Source organism: Pinus tabuliformis, chromosome 9 (genome assembly GCF_031772625.1).
Source record: "Pinus tabuliformis cultivar Carrire ecotype Pingquan chromosome 9, CPIR1, whole genome shotgun sequence".
Classification (NCBI taxonomy): Eukaryota; Viridiplantae; Streptophyta; class Pinopsida; order Pinales; family Pinaceae; genus Pinus; species Pinus tabuliformis.
The window spans coordinates 70,615,685-70,636,592 of record NC_142307.1 but is presented as its reverse complement, the minus strand read 5'-3'; the positions used below and the strand labels follow the sequence as shown (position 1 = coordinate 70,636,592).

Below are 20,908 nucleotides of genomic sequence, written 5' to 3'. Positions count from 1 at the left end.
GATGCCCTATGAGATAAACCATCTGCCATCATCCTTGCAAGTTGGAAACACTCCAGATGCAAAAGAAATGACCTAATTTAAATGTATAAAGAAATATTGAATACAACAATCCCCAGGTATCAGATGATCAAGTAACCCCACCCATTTCTTGAACGTTTAAGATGCTTGAGATTCTTCCTTTCAGGTTTTCCATGGACAACTTGACTAATCCCATCTGTCAATTGCTTCATGTAAGCTTCAAGCTTTGCTCTTTCTTTGAGCATTTCTTTACTTTCAGCTCCAACCATTTCTTTTGCCTGTACAAATTTACAATAGGTAAGTCATTGTAAAATTATAAATACTATAGAATCTGCCACCAAACAACAATGCCCAGTGCCAAAAGTTAACTGTTTTTTACAAGTTCAAAACAATTAACCAAATCCCTCTGACATACCTCCTTATCCTCATTGATCAATTTTTCCACATTATTAACATCCAGGGCTGAACCTGTCAATGATTTATTTCTATCTTCACCATCCTGCATTTACAACACCTTAAGAAGTCATTATATCGAGAAGACTTGTCCACACTGAATACAATAAACTTAGAAAGAGAACAAATAGAATATAATCAGTGAAACTACCTGCACAGACTGATCTGACTTGGCTTTAACCACACTTGTCTTGAATTCTGACATAAAATCCTCAGCTGAGATAAAGTCCACAGAAGATTTTGCTGGAGCACCCTCAATTGAATCAGTGTTGTCTTCCTTGAGTATTCTTTCAAACTGATTCTCAAGTCTGTTGTCAATGGGCCGAACCTGTTCAATGAAAATTGCGCTAGAGTCAAAGAAAACACCTATAACACAAAAAAATAACTTTCACAATGCCAAAAGCACACTTCTGAATTTAGAAGTTATAGGCATCAAATTGGATATTCAACATAAATAGTTTAACAGTTCTCAATGTTGATCAAACATGTTCATAGCAAATATGCTAGGGCTCTTTTAAAACCTTATCCAAGAAATCTCGTATCTCCACAAGACGAGCAATCACAGGATGATCTCGGACAGAACGGCCTTCTGCTTTTAAAAGTAAGTAGAAAACAATGGATTGGCAATAGCACAGCAACAGCAGCTGCTTCACCTCCAGATAGTTCATGCCTTCTTTGGTTACATTTTTGTTACCTTTCACCTTCACCACACAAGAATCTCAATAAAAGGCTGATGAAACAACACCAAAAGAAAATTAACAGTATTCAATGTCAATTACATCTGCAACTATAGTGCTATCTAACATGAAAAGTTCTTGCCAACCTTTCTTATCTCATTCTTACCTTCTGCAGTAGAACCTGAACAATTTTCAGGTTATCAAGTCCATCCTTAAATTCTGATAGCAGTCCCACTAACTCTGGAGCATCACTACAAAAGAAGTTGAAGTTCGAGATCACAATGAAGCAAGTAATAGAAATGCCACTCCAGCTACACTGACCTCTTTAATTGAGAAGAATAAAGGCAGAAAGACCTAGAGGATCAAAAAACAGAAACTCAAGAACTTGCAACTCACTGTCTAAATCTGCAGGTGCAGATGACAAAGATTGAATTGATAATGGGAAGCTTTCTTAGACTTCAAAGTCAATTTTAGGGATTGGCGGGAAACGGTGTTCTGATGAAATTTCATTATCACCCTTCAATAAATCAAGATGACTTTACCTAAAGGCACTCACTAATTCTGCCCTTTAGCATGTTAACATCTGGTCTAACTCACATATCAAGCCTCTTCCATCCTACAATTTCTTTTCTAAGGTGTTTACGTTTACCTGTTTTGGTCATGATAACAAACTGCCACAGGAGATATACCATACATACAGAAGACAATTTAATCCTAGAAACATAAAGTTGCCCCAAGGTTTACCTTTTTGTTTAACTAGATAATGCAGCATGTCATACTCATGTTATCTTAATTTTTATCATCATGATAGCATCTTTCTGAGTTGTTTGCATATTTTCAAGATTTCTTAGATCGTGTTAATCCTTCAATTTGACCTCCTTGCAAATCTGGAGGGTTAATGACCAGCACATATCATCAGGCTGGACGTTCAGAGATAATGCAGATACAGTTTTGTTTAGGCTGGGAGTTGGTTCCCAGCGAGACTAGTTGCAGGATGGATTCAGTGATGTTATGGTTATTTGGACACAGTTTTTGCACAGATTCCCTGACATTTTAGGAGACAGGGTTCCAACTTCCAAGGCTTACATGGTGGTATTGATTACATATTCGGACTCCTTAAGAACTCATAATTCCAATGAAACTTCTCAGGGTGACATACATGGTACTTTCTATTTTTAGCAGGTTTGGTCCAAAGACTCACATGTCAGAAATAATGGTATATTTGGAATCCTTGCGAGATTTTGAATCCAATTAACTACTTATAGACAACATGCGAGCACTTGCTAGTTACAGACAACATGCAAGCACTTTCTATTTTTAGCAGTACTTTGCATGTCAATTCTGTCGCAAATTCAGATTCCTTACTGAAAGATGAATCCAATGAGTATGGTTTCATGGGCATCTGAGACATTTCTATTTTTCGCAGTGGTCACATGTTAGATCTGGTTATGTATTCGGACTCCCCACTAAAAAGAGAGTCCAATGAGGGTGATTTTGTCAAGATCAGAGATTTTTTTTTGCAGTCTTTGCATGGCAGTGCTACTGCTGACAGCATATTTGGATTAGACCAAGCAAATCTGAGTCTGATGAGTATAATATTGTGGACATGTGGGCAGTTTTCTATTTTTAGCGATGCCTATTTTTAGGCATACTATATATGGCAGGGTCTCTGTTATGTAAAAAATTAGTTAATTTTAGGTTTATTATTTAAATTTAGGTTTAGCCAAACGAAAGGGCACGATCATAAGATCATGCCCTTTCCCAAAGGGTGTCCATGGCGGTATATAAGCCAGGAACCCCATTGTAATCAATCATCATCTGTAATTTCATCTCTTAATAAAATATTTATATATATAAAATTCTGCGTATCTTAAGGTTCTTTGCTTCATCTGGTATCAGAGCGAGTTCGTTCCTCGAACTCTATTGATCCGCTGCCATCCGTTTCCTTCTGTTGCCGTTGTTTTCTTATTCTCTGTCGCGTCGACCTTCCATCTCATTGTATACACATTCCACGCCATCACATTCTGCTTTCGCCACACTGCCCATACAATCCGTGTTGTCGTCGTATTACTTGTTAGCACATTCAGCGTTTTCTGTGACCTTCGCTTCTCCATCCTTCGTTGACGTGGTCCACCACCAAACCCATCGGCCCCTACGATTGCCAACCAACCGGTGTTGTTCCTCTGTCGCAATCCCCAACACAGTTGTCTTTTACGCTGGTCGAAACAAGTCAACCACAAACGCTGTCTGAAATATCCTCTGTCCGTTGTTCTCATCGCTCTGTTTCTTAACCTTTATTACTGCCCACGTCTGTCTTGTTGATCTGCTCAAACCGTCGTGTCGCTCCAAGTTAAATTCGATAAGAGTTTTATTATATATATGTATAATATATATAATTAAATTATATTAAAAATTATATATTATATAATATATATAATTATATTATATTAAAAAATATATATTATATATTATATATAATTTTATATACATATAGTATATAGTTGAAAACTATATGATATATAATTTAATTATTTAAATATATATATATATATATATATATATATATATATATATATATATATAATCAAAAAAAAAAAAACTTATGTCATATAATTAAATTAATCAATTTAATTTAATTATTTAACAAAAAAAAAATTAAGCTGGCAGATAAGTACACTCCCCCGCAAACCCGTTCAATGTCGACAATGACAATGGCGGATTTTCAAAAAAAATTGTTGGATGCGGGGCATAAGATAAATAGCAACCACGATGAGGTCAATAAAAGATTAAATGAATTCCAGATCAAGCTTGGGGAGCAAGCTGATGAAATCAAAAATCTTCACGATACGACAAATCGAATAGAAATAAAGATGGAAAATTACCATGTCCAGACAGAAGCAGGCATCAGAGAGGTCTTCACAATGCTGAAAATTGTGTAAAAGGTCGAATTGTACACTCGAACAACTACTAAAAGAAGGTGAAGAAAATCAAGAACACATCTCGTCAAATTCAACTAAGTCCACAGACTCTCATGACAAAGTTGAATCCCCAAAAAAATCAGCGACACCCCACCAAGAAGCGAGTAACACAGCCTTTACAAACAAGCAACTCTGGGATAACTTTACCAATCAACACCCTTTTTTCGCTCAACCAGTAGCAACATACCAGCGAAGGGCAAAAGTCGAGATGCCTAAATTCGATGGAAACGAAAAAAACAATGTTGCATGGATAAATAAAGCAGAAGAATACTTTGAGACTATGTTGCCAGGAAACGTGGGTGCGGGGACGGGGACGGGGACGACATTTTTGGAAACAGGGTGCGTGGGTTCGTCGGGTAATATAGAAATATTAAATTTTAATAATTATATTTTACAAATTATAAATTTATAATTAATAATATATATGAAATTTGAATTTGTATATTTTTTCAACTTTAAACAAGAAAACTTTAATGATAATCACTTAAACATGCACATCATTGAACATTCAACATTGACACTGAAATTTCAAAATTTATCACCAAAAAAATGTTCTTTTGAATCTTTTCCGTGTAACCATGACACTGTGACAGCTATGTGAGAGAGCTCAAGGCTACTACTAAAATTGAAAATTCAAAATACATACTAGGATAAATGCTAGACTCAGCTATTTTGGTGAAACTTGGGACAGATTTTGTCACACACAGGCTTTAAAATAACTATGCAGCTTAGGTTCATTTGCAAAGATGCCTATCAATGAATCAAGTTGTGGTCGTACAGACCCTTCCTCCTACACAGCCAAGGAGTGTTAGCATTTCTGCCTCCTGCTCTAATTTCAAGACAGCTTCTCTCCTTATTGAAATTGCTCATTCTGGCTGGAGCTTGAGCTTGTAACTTTGCTTTGAATGTTTAGTCTCTCCCATATAAAAACACAATTTTTTCATAGGAGATTCTTCTCAACCTGATATGGTCTAGAATTTTCTTGATGTCTAATCATCCACTTGCCCCATGCATGGTGTGCTCTGTGGTAAAGCAATCCCAAAAATAGTGGCAGCGTTACCCTTCCACAAAACACACTTATCAGTCTTTGTTTCCCAATAAAATGCACAGCAGCCATCTGATGGCTTGAGGGATAGTTTGTCTTTGAGTGCAAAGCTCTGCCTGAATATTAATTATCTAAACATAAAACATCTTCGCAGTTTTTAGAGATTACCTCGTGTACAAGTCTGTAGAGACCATATATAATTTAGGCATATTTTCCTAGTTTTAATCTTAACATGATGTTATCAGAATGCTGTGAGAAACTGGCAGATTTTGATTCTTAATTTAGCCATTGTCCAAAATAGCCCTTCGCCATTTAACAGCATCGGCTGATTACAGCTTATGGCTGGTCTCAATCCTACTTTCTATTTGACCGAAAATGTCTGAACCTGTATGTGTGCATTTACAGTTTATAATTTGATGGTTATTTGGCTCGGGAATAAATGTTTCATTCCAAATTGATTTACAAGAATTCTTAAAAAACAAGACTTGTAAAAAACTTTAAAAACCGGGTGCGGGTACCCGTGCAACACAGGTTTTGATGGTAAGGACCGTGGAAGAATGTTTCATTCCAAATTGATTTACAAGAATTGATTTAGGGTTTTTTAGGTTTTGTTATAAGTTTTACCTTTGTTATAAGTTATTTTTTAAATTTCAATAAAAAAAAAAATTTATTTGAAAATTAAATCTTTAATATAGTTTTTTTATGAAGAACCCAAAGAATCCGAAGAACCCAAGAACCCAAGCACCCGAAGAACCCAAGAACCCAAGAACCCGTTAAAGGAAAAGAACCCAATTTTTTTTTTGAAGAACCCGGTTCTTCTGGGTTCGTCTGGGAAGAACCCGTACCCGAATCCGGTACTTGGGTGCGGGAACCCGGGATGGGTTCGAGAACCCCACCCCCGGGTGCGGGTACCCGTGCAACACAGCTTTGAGATATATGACATCAATGACGATGACGAAAAGCTCAGGCATGCATCCATGAAAATGGAAGGAGAAGCATATAACTGGTATATGTGGTGGAAAAAGACAACACACGTCATTAGCTGGAGAAAATTTAAAGATGCATTCTTCAAAAGATTCCAAGGTGTAAGAGAAGAAGAGTTCTTTTCAAAACTCATCAAGTTACGACAAAAAGGAAGTGTGGACGAATACACTCAAGAATGGGAGACCTTAGTAACACGAGTACCTGGGTTATCAGAATCTCGTCTAATTCAGTCATACATCTCGGGACTCAAAACCCATTTACAAGCAGAACTTGAGATGCATGACATTACATCTATAGAAGTAGCAAGACGAAAAGCAAAAACAGCCGAAAAAAAATCCGAACCAATATATTGGTCAAAAGCAGAAAAAACTTATGCAAGACGAAGGATACCCCAGTATGTGGACTCCAATAATACAAGATATGTTCCACCACATCGTCATGAAGATGAAAAGTCTAATGTGGAAATACAAAGGATAAAAGAGGGAAAATGTAAACGCTGTGGTGAGAAGTGGGACCCCAAACATAGATGTGCTAAAGGAAAAGAACCAAAGAACCTATATAATTGTGAAGCAACCAATGATTCAAACAGTGAAGATTATGACATAGAAGACACAGAAGACGCCCCAGAATTCTCACCAGAATTAGATGATGGAAGTATTCCACAAGTGTCATTATCAACTATGACAGGTATATCACAACCTCAAACTTTAAAGTTAAAAGGACACATAAAGAAGAACAACGTAGTGGTTCTCATCGACTCTGGAAGCACACACAATTTTTTATATGCAACCGTGGCAAAGAGACTCAATATCTTTTCATTTCCCTTACCATACATGAAAGTGATGGTAGCTAATGGTAAGAAGATTAAAAAGGTAGGGAAATGCCATAAGGTCAATTTGCAGATTCAAGACTTTAATCTAGAGTCTCCATTCTTCACGGTACCGTTAGCAGGAGTAGATGTAGTCTTAGGTATCCAATGGCTACGAACTTTCGGTACTTATGCCGCCAACCATCAAGTAAAATTTATAAAATTCAAATGGGGAGGTCAGAAGTACAAGCTACACGGATTCCAAGCACCAGAAAATCAAGTTACATCATCATCCCAGATGATGAAGCTGAGTCGAAATGGAGCACCTGCTTATGTAATACAATGTCACCAATTAGAAATGTTATCTGCAGATATGACTAGAGAAGTGTCACCAGGGATACAAGATCTAATTTGGAAGCATGAAAAAGTAATTCAAGACCTACCTATGAAGAGGCCGCCTAATAGGGAAAATGAGCATACAATAGAAGTCAAGGCAAGATTAGGTCCTGTCAACATCAAGCCATACCGATATCCACATCACCAAAAAAACGGAAATAGCAAGATTAATCCAAGACCTTTTAAAATGTGGGACCTTGATCATCTTGGAATATCTGATCAAGTGGAAGGACTTACCCCAAGAAGACGCTTCCTGGGAGAATGAATCATTCTTCAACAACATCCGTCGTTGCTTATGCTTTGAGGACAAAGCATTCTTTCGAGAGGAAGGCAATGTTATGTAAAAAATTAGTTAATTTTAGGTTTATTATTTAAATTTAGGTTTAGCCAGACGAAAGGGCACGATCATAAGATCATGCCCTTTCCCAAAGGGTGTCCATGGCGGTATATAAGCCAGGAACCCCATTGTAATCAATCATCATCTGTAATTTCATCTCTTAATAAAATATTTATATATATAAAATTCTGCATATCTTAAAGTTCTCTGCTTCAGTCTCTCTATTTATTATGGATATTTTCTATCTTTTCCTATCTATTGTGGGGGGGCTGCTATTTTTGAAATGCCTATTTATAGCAGGGTGACATGTGGCAGTATGAGAGGTTGACAAATGGCAGCTTCTGCAATGGACAAGTTATGATGAGTCATCAGTAATATGTGGCAAAACACAGAAACAGTTTTGTTGAGGCTGGGGGTTGGTTCCTAGGGAAATAATTGTAAGATGGATTCAGTGACGTTATGGTTATTCGGAAACAGTTTTTGCACAGATTCCCCGACATTTTACGAACTCAGGATTCAAGTGAGACTTCTCCGGGTGATATACATGGTACTTTCTATTTTTAGCAGGTTTGGTCCAAAGACTCGCATGTCCGAAATAATGGTATATTTGGAATCCTTGTGAGATTTTGAATCCAATTAACTACTTAGAGATAACATGCGGGCATTTGCTAGTTACAGTAATATACTTAATGGAAATATTGAATATTCAGTAGAATACCAAAGACATGCACTAGCTACAGCATATGAACAAGCACAAAATTCTGTAAAATGACAGAAGCATGCACAAATTAAAAACTCACAATGCAGCAACAAGAAATCTGAGTCATTTTATTGATAATGCACTGGAATCCGTTTACAATAGATGGTGGAAAGTGTGCACCTAGGCTTGCTATGAAAGCAAGCAAATACGCAGGTGAAGATAGCTGAAATTTCCACACAAATGGCTCCCACAAGTTGTACACTGCACCTCAAAATTATCTGTTCTGCTGCAGTAGGCAAACTGGAGTTTGAGGGGTCAAAACACCTCCAAACATTCTGCAAAATTAGGTGTCTGCTCCTTGATGCTAGTCCGGCAAAACCCAGAAAGGAATTGAGGTAATTCCAACTTCCCAGAATTACCCAATTTTTGTGCTACTCCCTCCTTGCCAGAAACTGCGTCCCCCAAAATCCCAACTGCTGTAGATGGCCCTTATCACACCTCAATCTGCTGTGGAAACGCTCCAAAATGACCTCCGGAAGAGTGTTAGTTTCTTCCCCAAAATCCGGCACAAGAGGGCAAATCCAGTTCCACGAATTTCTGCCAGTGACCCCTTACGTAGGCTTAAAGATGGCAAATTCAGCCCTCTCCAAAGCAGCAACCTCCAGCTCTAAAAATTCCCACAAGTGTGCTTGTTGGAATTTCTAAGTCTAACTGTTAGAAATCCTTCATGTACTTTCTGATTTATTTCTGCCTACTTGTTTTAATTAACAAGTTATTTACCATGTAAATACTGATAATAAATACAAGTACATGCTCAACACATTACAGATCATCAACTGAAGGAAAAACAAGCACAAAAGTGACACCGTTATTTTTGGACTAATGTCCCCGGAAAAACCCAATGCGGGAAAACCGGCGCAGCTATCTGAGGGTTTTATTATTAAGCAGTTTCATAATACAATCTGGATGCCAAACCAGTTCACCCAACAGAGAATGATCTCGGCAGTAGTACCTCTCAATCGGAGACAGATATTCCGGCTAAAACCCCGGATGAACAATCCCACAACTCTCAGCTCCAATCTGCCCCACGAATTCTCCAGCGTCTGCCTCTAGGGACTGCATCAGCCTCTCTGGCCCAGCGTCACCCCAACTCGCCCTGCGTCAGCCTCTGGAGGCACTACGTCAGCCTCTAGAGCCTCTGCGTCACCCACGTTGGCTCTCTCTAGCACTACACAGCTCCTGCCTTGCGTGGCCTCTAGCTGGCTCTGCATCCCTCTCTCCTGGCTTCTGCGTTGATGCTCTTGGTACCCTCTGTACCTCTCTGCTTTTGTATTCACTGCCCCTCAACTGCAACTATGATCACTCCTTCGATTTCCTTAGCAAGCCATGCCCCAGAAAATCGAATTCTTGATCAACTCGGTGTGTTCTCCAAGTGACCCTCAAGCCTCCTCTTATACTTTTCTCGTTGACAATTCAACAGTCGAGATTAAGTCCCCAATCAACGGCTAAGATTAGATCTGGCTTGATCCATGACTTTTGGACCATTCTAACTCAGTTTTATATTAATTCACATTAATATTTTAATTTCCCTCAGTTTAGACTTAGGGACTCCATTAAAAATATTAATTATTTTAATATCTCCCAAACTGTTTAGAATCTACCCAAACCATTTCTGGGTATTGGAGATCTCATGTGCTTTAGCCTCTCCACCAATTTTCGTGGCTAGAGCACATTCGATGCTACCCCAAATCAACACTCCCTCTTAGCGAGGAATGTGCTCTAGTAATACTCCTTACTGAGCATCACCTTGATCATCCGGCACCGATCCTGGTGTTGATGCTAAGCCTGCTGCCCAACATCACTGCTACATCATGTACTGCTACCCATGGCCCTGCCACTGCCACTGTTGCATCCGTAGCCCCTCTCATCATGCTGCATTGTGCTGCCCATAGCATTGCCACTGCTAACTGCTGCACTGCAGCTCAATTACTGAGAAGTAAGAAACTGATCTCCCAACTCTGACATCTCTGTCAGGCTAGAGACACCCTTGATGCTGAAACTCCTTCTGTCGCTCCCTCCGCATCCGTCTCTACTGACATCTGCCAGTACTGCTACTCTTCTTCGGGGCTCCCGTAGCAAGGTATAATAAAAGAAGCTGGGTACCTCGAGGATCCTCCCCCTCATCACCTGTTGTCCATCTGACTACAGCTCGATGTCTCCCCACTTCCTCTCAAGTGGTGTGTGAGCACTCATGGCATAGTGATCATCTGTCTCCACTTCCTTCTCCTCCCTTGTTGGCATAGCCTTGGTCTCGGAAGCCTCTCCCTTGCTCTTCTTCCTTGGACACTGGCTCGCATAGTGACCCAATTCCCCACAGTGGAAGCATTTGACCTTGGAGAGGTCCTTCTTCTTCCGTTTCTCCTGCTTTCCCTCAGATGCTAGGGCAGCATCCTCCTCTTCCTCCTTGATTCTGACCCCCTTGCCGCTGCTTCCCGCCTTGGTCAGCATTCTGATCTCTTCTTGGCGAAGAGTCGCCCACAGTTCCTCCAAATCTGGAAGGGTCAACCTGCCCAATATGCTTTGGACAAACACCTCCCAATCTTCTGAGACTGCGTTCAGGGTTGTCCTCACCATCAATTCTTGATCCGGTGTGGCCCCTATGGAAGTCAGTTGATCCCGGATCTCCTTCAATCGACCGAGGAAGGTGTCGATCTATTCTCCCTTTTGCATCTGGTATGACCACAGCTAATTGTCTAGTAGCATCTTCCTCTGCACAAAAGTATGCTGATACAATTTCGTCAAGGCCTCCCATATCGCATTTGTCGTTTCCCTTTCGGCAATATGTGATACCACATGATCCTTGACACCGTCAAGGATGATGCTCTTGGCCCTCGCCATTGTCTCTTTGTACTTGTCGTTCTCAACCAGGTCAACTGGGATCACTATCGTCTTCAAGGCGAAGTGCTTGAGACGATTCCTGTCTAGAACGGACAAGATTCTAGCCTTCCAGACTACGAAGTTTGAGGCTTCATCCAGTCTATCCTGGTCTCTTACCCCGTTCACTGCCATTTTGTTGCTCCTCTACTTTCGTTCTGGAAGTTCTCCATGTGACTCCCTCTGAGCCTCGATTTCCCTCCTGGGAACCCCTCTGCCAATGTCGAGATGCCCCCGCTCCGATCGTTAGTGCAACTGCACTACTAATCCGGATTTCTTGACTAGAAATCCTTGGCAGCAACTCCCTCCTTGGTCTTGCCCTGTTAGGTATTGTTCCGACCACAGTACCCCACCAGCGTCACTCCACAACTCCTCCAAAACCTCCTATGCCCCAGAAAACTAAAGGTTAGAGCCTCTGGACTCTGCACAATCCCAACACCAACAAAATCTGCACCTGCTGGCCACAGGCAACAATCCTTTCTGACTAAGAAAGATGACCGAGCACTGCTTAGGTCAAGTCTGCTCCTTTCAGCCACTGCGCTGATCCTTCTCCCGGCTCAAACTTGATGACGCAGGCACTGCATCACCCCTTCCTTGCTGCTTTTCTGCTAGGAACAGCTTCTGTCACTCGAGACAGCTGTTTCTGTTGTTGCTGCTCTGCTCGGTTGATGCCCTCAGTTCTCCTATGATCTGCAACCACGCTCTGATACCATGTTGGAATTTCTAAGTCTAACTGTTAGAAATCCTTCATGTACTTTCTGATTTATTTCTGCCTACTTGTTTTAATTAACAAGTTATTTACAATGTAAATACTAAAAATAAATACAAGTACATGCTCAACACATTACAGATCATCAACTGAAGGAAAAACAAGCACACAAGTAACACTGTTATTTTTGGACTAATGACCCTGGAAAAACCCAATGCAGGAAAAACGGGGAAGTTATCTGAGGATTTTATTATTAAGCAGTTTCAGATTACAATCTAGATGCCAAACTGGCTCACCCAATAGAGAATGATCTCAATAGTAGTACCTCTTAATTGAAGACAGATATTCCGGCAAAAACCCCGGATGAACAATCCCACAGCTCTCAGCTCCAATCTGCCCCACGAATTCTCCAATGTCTGCCTCTAGGGATTGCGTCAGCCTCTCTGGCCCAATGTCAACCCAATGTCACCCCAACTCGCCCTGCGTCAGCCTCTGGAGGCACTACGTCAGCCTCTAGAGCCTCTGCATCACCCATGCTAGCTCTCTCTGGCACTGTGCAACTCCTGCCTGCCTCTGCGTAGGCCCTGACTGGCTCTGCATGGCCTCTAGCATGTTCTGCGTCCCTCTCTCTCGGCTTCTACGTTGATGCTCTTGGTACCCTCTCTGCCTCTCTCCTCTGTATTCACTGCCCCTCAACCGCAACTTTGATCACTCCTTCGATTTCCTCAGCAAGCCATGCCTCAGAAAATGGAATTCTTGATCAAATCGGTGGGTTCTCCAAGTGACCCTCAAGCCTCCTCTTATACTTTTCTCGTTGACAATTCAACGGCCGAGATTAAGTCCCCAATCAACGGCTAAGATTAGATCTGGCTTGATCCATGTATTATGGACCACTCTAACACAGATTCATATTAATACACATTAATATTTTACTTTCCCTAAGTTTAGACTTAGGGACTCCTAAAAATATTAATTATTTTAATATCTCCCCATTTGTTTAGAATCTACCCAAACCCTTTGTGGGTATTGGAGATCTCATGTGCCCCAACCTCTCCACCAAATTTCGTGGCTAGAGCACATTCGATGATACCCCAAATCAACATTCCATCTTAGCGAGGATTGTGCTCTAGCAATACTCCTCACTAAGTATTACTCTGATCATCCAGCATCAATACTGTGTTGATGCTAGGCCTTCCTACCCAACATCCTCTGCACTGCTGCCTCTTGTACTGCTGCATCTGTATGAAAACTCCCTCTGCATCCATGTTGTTGCTGGTCCTTCCTCCCAACATTGCATCTGTGCTACTGCGGGTCCTTTCTCCCAACACTGCATCTGCACTGCACCTCCTCTCATCATGTTGCATCGTGTTGCCCACTGCTGCACTGTCACTCTCCTTGGCTGTTGCGCTGCTCTCCCGGCACAATCTCTGCCTTCTCTGTTCCTCTGTACTCAATGCCCCTCAACTGCTCTCCCGATCACTGATTCTATCTCTCTTAGCAAACCCCGCTCTAGAGAATAGAATCATTGATCATCTGGTGTACTATCCAAGTGACCCTCAAGCCTCCTCTTATATTTTTCTTGTTGACATCTAAACGGCCGAGATTAAGTCCCTAATCAACGGCTAAGATTAGATCTAGCTTGATCCATGTCTTTTGGACCACTCTAACACAGATTCATATTAATACACATTAATATTTTATTTTCCCTAAGTTTAGACTTAGGGACTCCATTAAAAATATTAATTATTTTAATATCTCCCAAACTGTTTAGAATTTGCCCAAACCATTTCTGGGTATTTCATGTGCTTTAGCCTCTCAACCAATTTTTGTGGCTAGAGCACATCCGATGCTACCCCAAATCAACAGTTTTGGTCCACCCCTAAGGAGATTCCTCCAAAATTCTCCGGCCAAAGTACCCCTGGAAACTTGCTCTATTGACTAGCGCGATTTTGCTCATGTGTCCTCCCTAAAGTACGAACTGGCTGAGAAAAAAGGCCGAAAGGCACCACAATCTCCCATGATTTCCCTCTCCGCTGAATTTAGAAATACCTCCCTAGGGTGGCACTCAAGGTCCATCGAAGAAAGGGTGAGTTTTCTCCTTGGAAAACTCTAGTGCTAAGCAACACTTGTGACTCAGCTGAACAGCTAGAGCAACAATGGTAAATGTCAAGTTATCAAAAGGTCCCAATCGCTGCCCTCCTCCTCCTATTTATATTTGCTGCCTTCCTTCCCTTTGTGGGCCCCTCCACCAAATATTTCGACCTCCCTTAGCCAAATCGACCTTTTCCTCAAGGGGTGCGTATTTCATGTGGGGGTGGCCCCCACATTCCACCAACTCAAATGCTTGACCCACTTTTCCTAAGTTGGTGTCCAAAAATTGTGTTGGCTTCAAAATTGCAAAATTGTAATTCTTCCCTTAGCAAAATTTATTGAGAAGGGACATTACAGTCCTCCCCTCCCAAATGTTGCTTGTCCTCAAGCAACTGCAATGTGGGATGTTGTAAGATTTGTTCACTCTCCCATGTGGCATCCTCAATTGGCAAGTCCTTCCATCTGACCAAGTACTCCCAGATGACCCTACTTCTCAACTTCCTCTCCTGTGTCTCCAAGATGGCCTTTTGGTGTCAATACCAAGTGCCCCTCATCATTCAAAGGAGGCAGTTCAATGGTTGCTACAACCTGCTGTCCCAAAGCCTTTTTCAAGCATGAGACATGGAACACATTGTGGATCCGACTCTCTGGGGGTAGCTCCACTCATATGCTACCTCCTCAACTCTTTTGACCACCCTGTAAGGCCAATAGAAGCAAGGCTTGAGCTTCTCAGCCACCTTCTGCTTCAGTGATGATTGTCGACAAGGTTGGAGATGTAAGTAGACCATGTCTCCCACCTCAAGCTGCCTCTCCACCCTGTGTCTGTTAAGCATACATTTTCTGATGGTTATGTGCTACCTGTAAATTGTACTTGAGAGCCCTGAGGATCTCTTGGCTCTCTTGGACCGAGTACTTCGCCCCTAGGGCCTTGTTATCTCCAAAAATCATGTCAGAAAAAGAAAGTGCATCATATCCATAAAGATTTGGAAAGGATACATACCAATCGACATATGGTAGGTGGTGTTGCAGCGAAATTCTCCCAAGTGAAGCCACTTCACCCACGCTCTCTGCTGCCCAGTCACATAGTTACACAGGTACCCTTCCAGCCACTTGTTCACAATCTCGGTTTGTCCATCTGTCTGAGGGTGATAACTAGTGTTGGGAGTAAGCTCTGTCCCCACCAATCTGAACAACTCCTGCAAAAAAGCCCCCATAAATTTGTTGTCTCGATCACTGACTATGGTCTTTGGAAGACCATGTAGCCAAAATACCTCTCTAAAGAACAGCTTTGCTACCTGAGTGGCGGAAGACATCGAGGGAATGGCAAAGAAATGGGAAAACTTGGTTAATCTATCCACCACAACATAAATGCAATCTTGGCCCTGTGCAACTGGAAGCCCCGTGATAAAGTCCATGGACACACTCTCCCATTTCCTCTCTGGGATAGGGAGCGGCTGAAGTAGCCCTGCTGGGTGTGATAGCTCCCCCTTATTCCTCTGACAGACTACGCACTCCTACACGTTCCTCAATACATCTCCCTTGAGACCCCTCCATGAAAAACGCTCCCTTATGGCAAGGTACATATTGAGGAATTCAAGGTGTCCTGCTAAAGGTGAGTCATGTGTTGCCTGCAAAATCTTCTCTCTGAGCTGAGATCCCTATCCTTGTAATATATCACGTCGTCCATCACCTTGAACCTGTCGTCCCCAAGTGTACCATCCAATATCTCACAAGTCTGCCTTTCCTTGGAATACTCAACCAAGAATTGAGCCTTCCAGTCCTAGGTGATTTCCATCAATGATAAAGTCACAGGCCTCTGGGAAAGTACATCTACTACCACATTCTATTTGTACTCAATCTCAAAGTCATATGCCTAGATTTTTCTCACCCATTTCTATTGTCTCTCCTACAATGTTTGTTGCTCTAGAAAGAACTGAACACTGTTGTGGTCAGTGTTCACCTTGAATCGTGGCCCACCAAATACTGCCTGAACTTGGCCAGTGCATGCATCACGGCCAACATCTCTTTGTCATAGATAATATACAACTACTCATGGGAAAATAGCTTTCTACTCTCAGACGCTATGGGGTGACCTCCCTGTGTCAATACGACTCCCACCCCTACACCAAAGGCATCACACTCCAGCACATGGCCATGTAAAATCCAGCAAAGCCAAGGCGGGGCAGTTGCTCATCACCTTCTTCATGCGCTCAAATGCCTCCTTTGCTACTTGCGTCCACTCAAAATCCGCCTTTTTTCTCAAATCAGTGAGGGGAGCTACCAGCTGTGAGAATCCCCTCACAAATCTCCTGTAGTACGTGCAAATGCCCAAGAATCACTTCAGCGCGGTCACATTCATGGGCGTAGGCCAATCCAGGATGGCCCTAATCTTCTCCTGGTGTACCTTCACTCCATCCTCCCCTATCACGTGCCCAAGGTACAACATCTCAGTTAGTCCAAACTCACATTTGGACATCTTCGCATACAGTTGTTGCTCCTCAAGTATGCGCAGTACTTCCTCCAGGTGTTGGAGGTGCTCCTCCCAAGTCCGGCTATAGATAAGAATGTCGTCAAAGAAGACAAGGACAAAGCACCGCAACTACCCACGGAACACATGGTTCATACAGGACTGAAATGTGGCTAGTGCATTGGTTAGCCCGAAGGGCATCACCAAAAACTCAAAGTGACCACAATGACAGTGAAGGCCACACTTGGGGATGTCCTACTCCCCCACCTGATCTGGTGATATCCCGAGCGCAAATCTATCTTAGAGAAGTATTTCGCTCCTCTAAGCTCATCTATCAGCTCATCAATGTGCAGGATGGGGTATCTATTCTTTAGAATCTTCTTGTTGAGAGCCCTATAGTCTATGCACATGCAGAGAGTCCCATCCTTCTTCACCAACACTACGGAAGAAGCAAAGGGGCTCGAACTAGGCTCGATGTGCCCCAACCTTAGCAACTCTTGTATCGCCCTCTCAATGTCATCCCAATAGGATTTTGGGTGCCTCTGGGGGTTGGTAATAACTGCATGCACCCCTTCCTCCAACTCAATAGTGTTCCCGAACCCTCTGTCTGGTGGTCTTCCTGGAAGAATCTCCCTAAAAACCCCCTGATGCCTCTCTAGTAAGGCCAAAATGTCTAGATGCACAGGTCGTGTTTGAATCCCAGTCCTTGAAATCCTGAGCTCCACTGCCCACTCTATGTCCCCATGTTGAAATTTCACCTCCACCTGTGAGCAGACACGATTTGAGGGGGGTAGGAGTGCATACCCCTCAATAGTACCAACTTCCCAACTAGGCCCATAAACTCCATCTCAAGCTTCTGCCAGTCAGTGGTGACCCACCCCAATGAGTACAACCACTGGACACCCATCACCACGTTGGTCTTCGGAACATCTACTAAAAAGAAATGGTCAATAAAGAAGTAGTTCCCCATAGTTACAGTCAAGATGGGAACATATTTCATGCACTGCATCATCCGGTCACCAAGTACCAACCTTGAGAACCCCTCAAATGTCTTTATACGTATGCCCCTCCGCTCTACCATCTGGGCATCAATAAGATTGTGGGTCCTTCCACTATCCACCAACACTGAGACACGTTGTCCCTACATTATGCCTCTAATCCGGAGGGTCAAATACTTCAGAACACCCCGAAGTGAAGCTAGTACGGCCCCTAGATGGAGTGAATAGTCCCCCGCATTGAGGGGGTAGTGGTGGTGCTCCTCCTATAGTCTGTGGCCCTCCATCCTTGTGGCCTGCCTCTAACTCCACCTCCTCCCCTAATTCACTGTTTGAGGATACCTCAATGTAATGGGCCTTACCCTTCGTACACTTGTGCCCTGGTGCCCAAGGATCCTGGCACATGAAGCACACCTTCCTTCTCCTGAGGTCCCTCTTAGTGTCATCATCCAACTAGTTGTGTCCTGTGTCTCTCTGAGGTGGGCGAGTGTCTCGGCCTCCTTGAGGAGCAATGGACCTGGTGGATACAAAGGGCCTGGTCTTGGGCACTGCATCAATAATGTCCCGAGTCCTAGAAATAGCGTCCAATAAGGACATGGGCTTATAGGCCCTCACCCATCCACGCAGTGGCTCAGCAAGCCCCTCCACGAACAACATAGTCAACCAGGCCTCCGAGATATTAGACACCATCATGGCCAACCTTTGCAACTCTGAAATGTAGACCTCTATGTTTCCTGTCTGTCTCATGGGGGCCAACTCCCTGAAATGTAGCTCAGGGTTGTTAAAATTGGCAACTAGGGCCAAAATCCATGTGGGTCATCTTATTTATGGAAGCTGATATTTTTCTTGGATCCCTCTCATCGAGAGGTGTAGGATTGATCCAAATATCATCCGATTCTGATAAGTATTCATGGAGATATAAATTTATTTGTGTTATGGAACAACTCGTCAAGGTCGGCGAGCAGTGCTCAACGTTTTAGTATAAAAGGAGGTGACTTGATAGTCATTTGTGCACACACTTCACTCTTGATTTCTCTCCACTTGTTTTGGGTTTTAGTGGAAGAGAAGTCTAAGAGGAGGAAGCCCTAAACACAGGTCTAGAAGGAGACCCTATTCGCAGTAAAAGAAGGATGCCCTAGCCACAGGTCTTGTGAAGGTTTGGCCACAGTTCAAAGGGAGATCTAGCACGGTGAAGGAGGCCTAACAGTTGTCCCTAAACGCAGTCTTATCATACCCTAGATGCCCTAATCTATACGTTGTTTGAGACAGCCCTTAGACGTTGGAAAAGAGATACCCTAACCACAGTAAAGAGGCTCCCTAACTCGTTGTCTAAAGGATGCCCTAACCAGCAAAGAAGGTAGGGACAACGTGGGTGTCTTAGGGTTGTTGGAGCCTCTTGGTGACTACGTGGAGGGTTGTTCTATGCTACAGCCAAGCCGAGTTTGAAGAAGGGAGCACGCAAGTTTGTGAGGGCAGAAAGAGGTAAGGTATGACTATTTTGGACAGCTGTTAGGGTGCCACAGAGATCTGTGGTAGGCCACAAGCCTAGCCACTCCAAATCAAGGTTGCATGTAGGCTTGAGAGGCTACCATATGCCCTGAGCATGTAGGCTTGAGAGGCTACCATATGCCCTGAACAAGAACATATGGAGGCAGCACTTTACCTTAACTGGGCCGCAGTTATTTGGAGGTTGTTTGTGCGGGTTGATAAGGATTGTTGCAATGTCCACATGCCCTAACTAGGAACAGCAGTATTGCAGCAGCGATTGTGTAGTGTGTTGGGTCAAAGTTTTGACGCAGTCAACCCTCATCCTATACAGACTTGGAGCAGCATAGCAGGATGTATAGTGCACATAGGAGCAACAATGAGTACATGTTGTACAGTGCAGCATAGTGCACATAGGAGCAGCAATGCATAGCATGATGTACAGTGCAGCATGGTGTAGATCAATGTTGTTGGACATTGGAGCAGCGATGGGACGGCATGGTAATGATGGGCATATAGCAGCAGCGAGAGTGCATACAACAGCCGGATTATGAGGTATTGCAGCATGCATTTGGGTGCAGCATAGTGCAATGAAGAGCTCAGCATAGTGCAGCAGTATAGTGATGGGTACAGTGATGATTGGTGAAGCATGATGAGATGCAGCATAGTGATGACGGGTGCAGCATGATGATGAGGTGCAGCACAATGATAGGTGCAGCATGGTGATGGATTCACCTTGGAGAATCAGTTGAAGCAACATGTCTTCAACTGAGTTCAGCTACCTCATGTATCATTTTCTTAGAGATGATCTATGCTCTTATTTAGATAAGTCAAAGTGTTGACTTTTGTTGTATATGTACTATCTCTCTCTCTCTGTTGTATATGTACTATCTCTCTCTCTCTGCAGAATATTGAAGAACATATAAAAAGAATTGATCAAGGGTTTCCCCACATTGGGGTTTGTCCCTGGCTAGCACCACATCTTGTGTCCTCTTGTCTTGGCTTGTCTTCTGCGATTTATGTTTATGTTTTATCTGCAATTTACTATTATGCTGATGTGATTGCTAATCTGGAAAAGATATTGAGCTAATTGGGAAAACTGAAATAAATTGCTCTTAGCATAGAACATACCTAAAATTAACAAGGGTCCTTCCTCTCGAACCTCTCAATTAGTCTCCGGGTGAACTCAGTGTAAGAGGTGATGTGAATGTGCCCCAATGTAATCAATCTGTGGTACCACCACTCCTATGCATCCCCTTCTAAATGTAGCATAGCAAACAGGATGGCATCAGTCTCCTGCTTGGGGTTCAAGGGAAAGTAGGTGCCTAGCTTCTAAACCCATGCCCTGGCCAAACTCTTGGTCGACCTGTCAAAGTTAGGGAGTGTGACCTTCCCCGCTATCTTTTGCACCACTTGGTTCGACGGTCACCCTATATAGTGCGTTCTGCCTCCAGTAATGCATTTTTCTTTGAGGTGGATGTATTCCCCAAAGGACATCATTATCCTGATCCTGGGGTCTAAACCCTCATACTCATCAATGCGCGATGCAACTGAGTTAACCAAATCTACAACTGGGTCAAGTTCTCTCTCCGATTCTAGCTCATCCATGAAATGGGGCATAGAAGGATGGCTTGTTTGGCCACGCAGAGGAGTGTGAATGCGCTGATATGTTTGGCTTCCTCCCCCTACTCTGGAACCTCCATCGCCATGGGGTTTTGCCTATGGCCTTCCATTCATCTGCAAGCCCATCATCTGTTGCATCATGTCCGTCATCAACTGGCCCTGCCTCAACATCTATTGGTGTTGATTTGCGGTAGCATCGGATGTGCTC

General features: G+C 42.8%; 1 protein-coding gene across 1 annotated transcript in view; it reads right to left on the bottom strand.

Annotated features, from left to right (window-relative positions):
• Window positions 1–20,908, bottom strand: part of LOC149147153 (protein THALLO-like) — a 202,524-nt gene that overhangs the window by 55,758 nt on the left and 125,858 nt on the right. Inside the window, 5 exon segments of the mRNA XM_089445003.1 lie at window positions 142–296; window positions 434–517; window positions 623–799; window positions 993–1,172; window positions 1,315–1,399. Of these exon segments, the coding sequence (XP_089301129.1) occupies window positions 142–296; window positions 434–517; window positions 623–799; window positions 993–1,172; window positions 1,315–1,399 (681 nt within the window).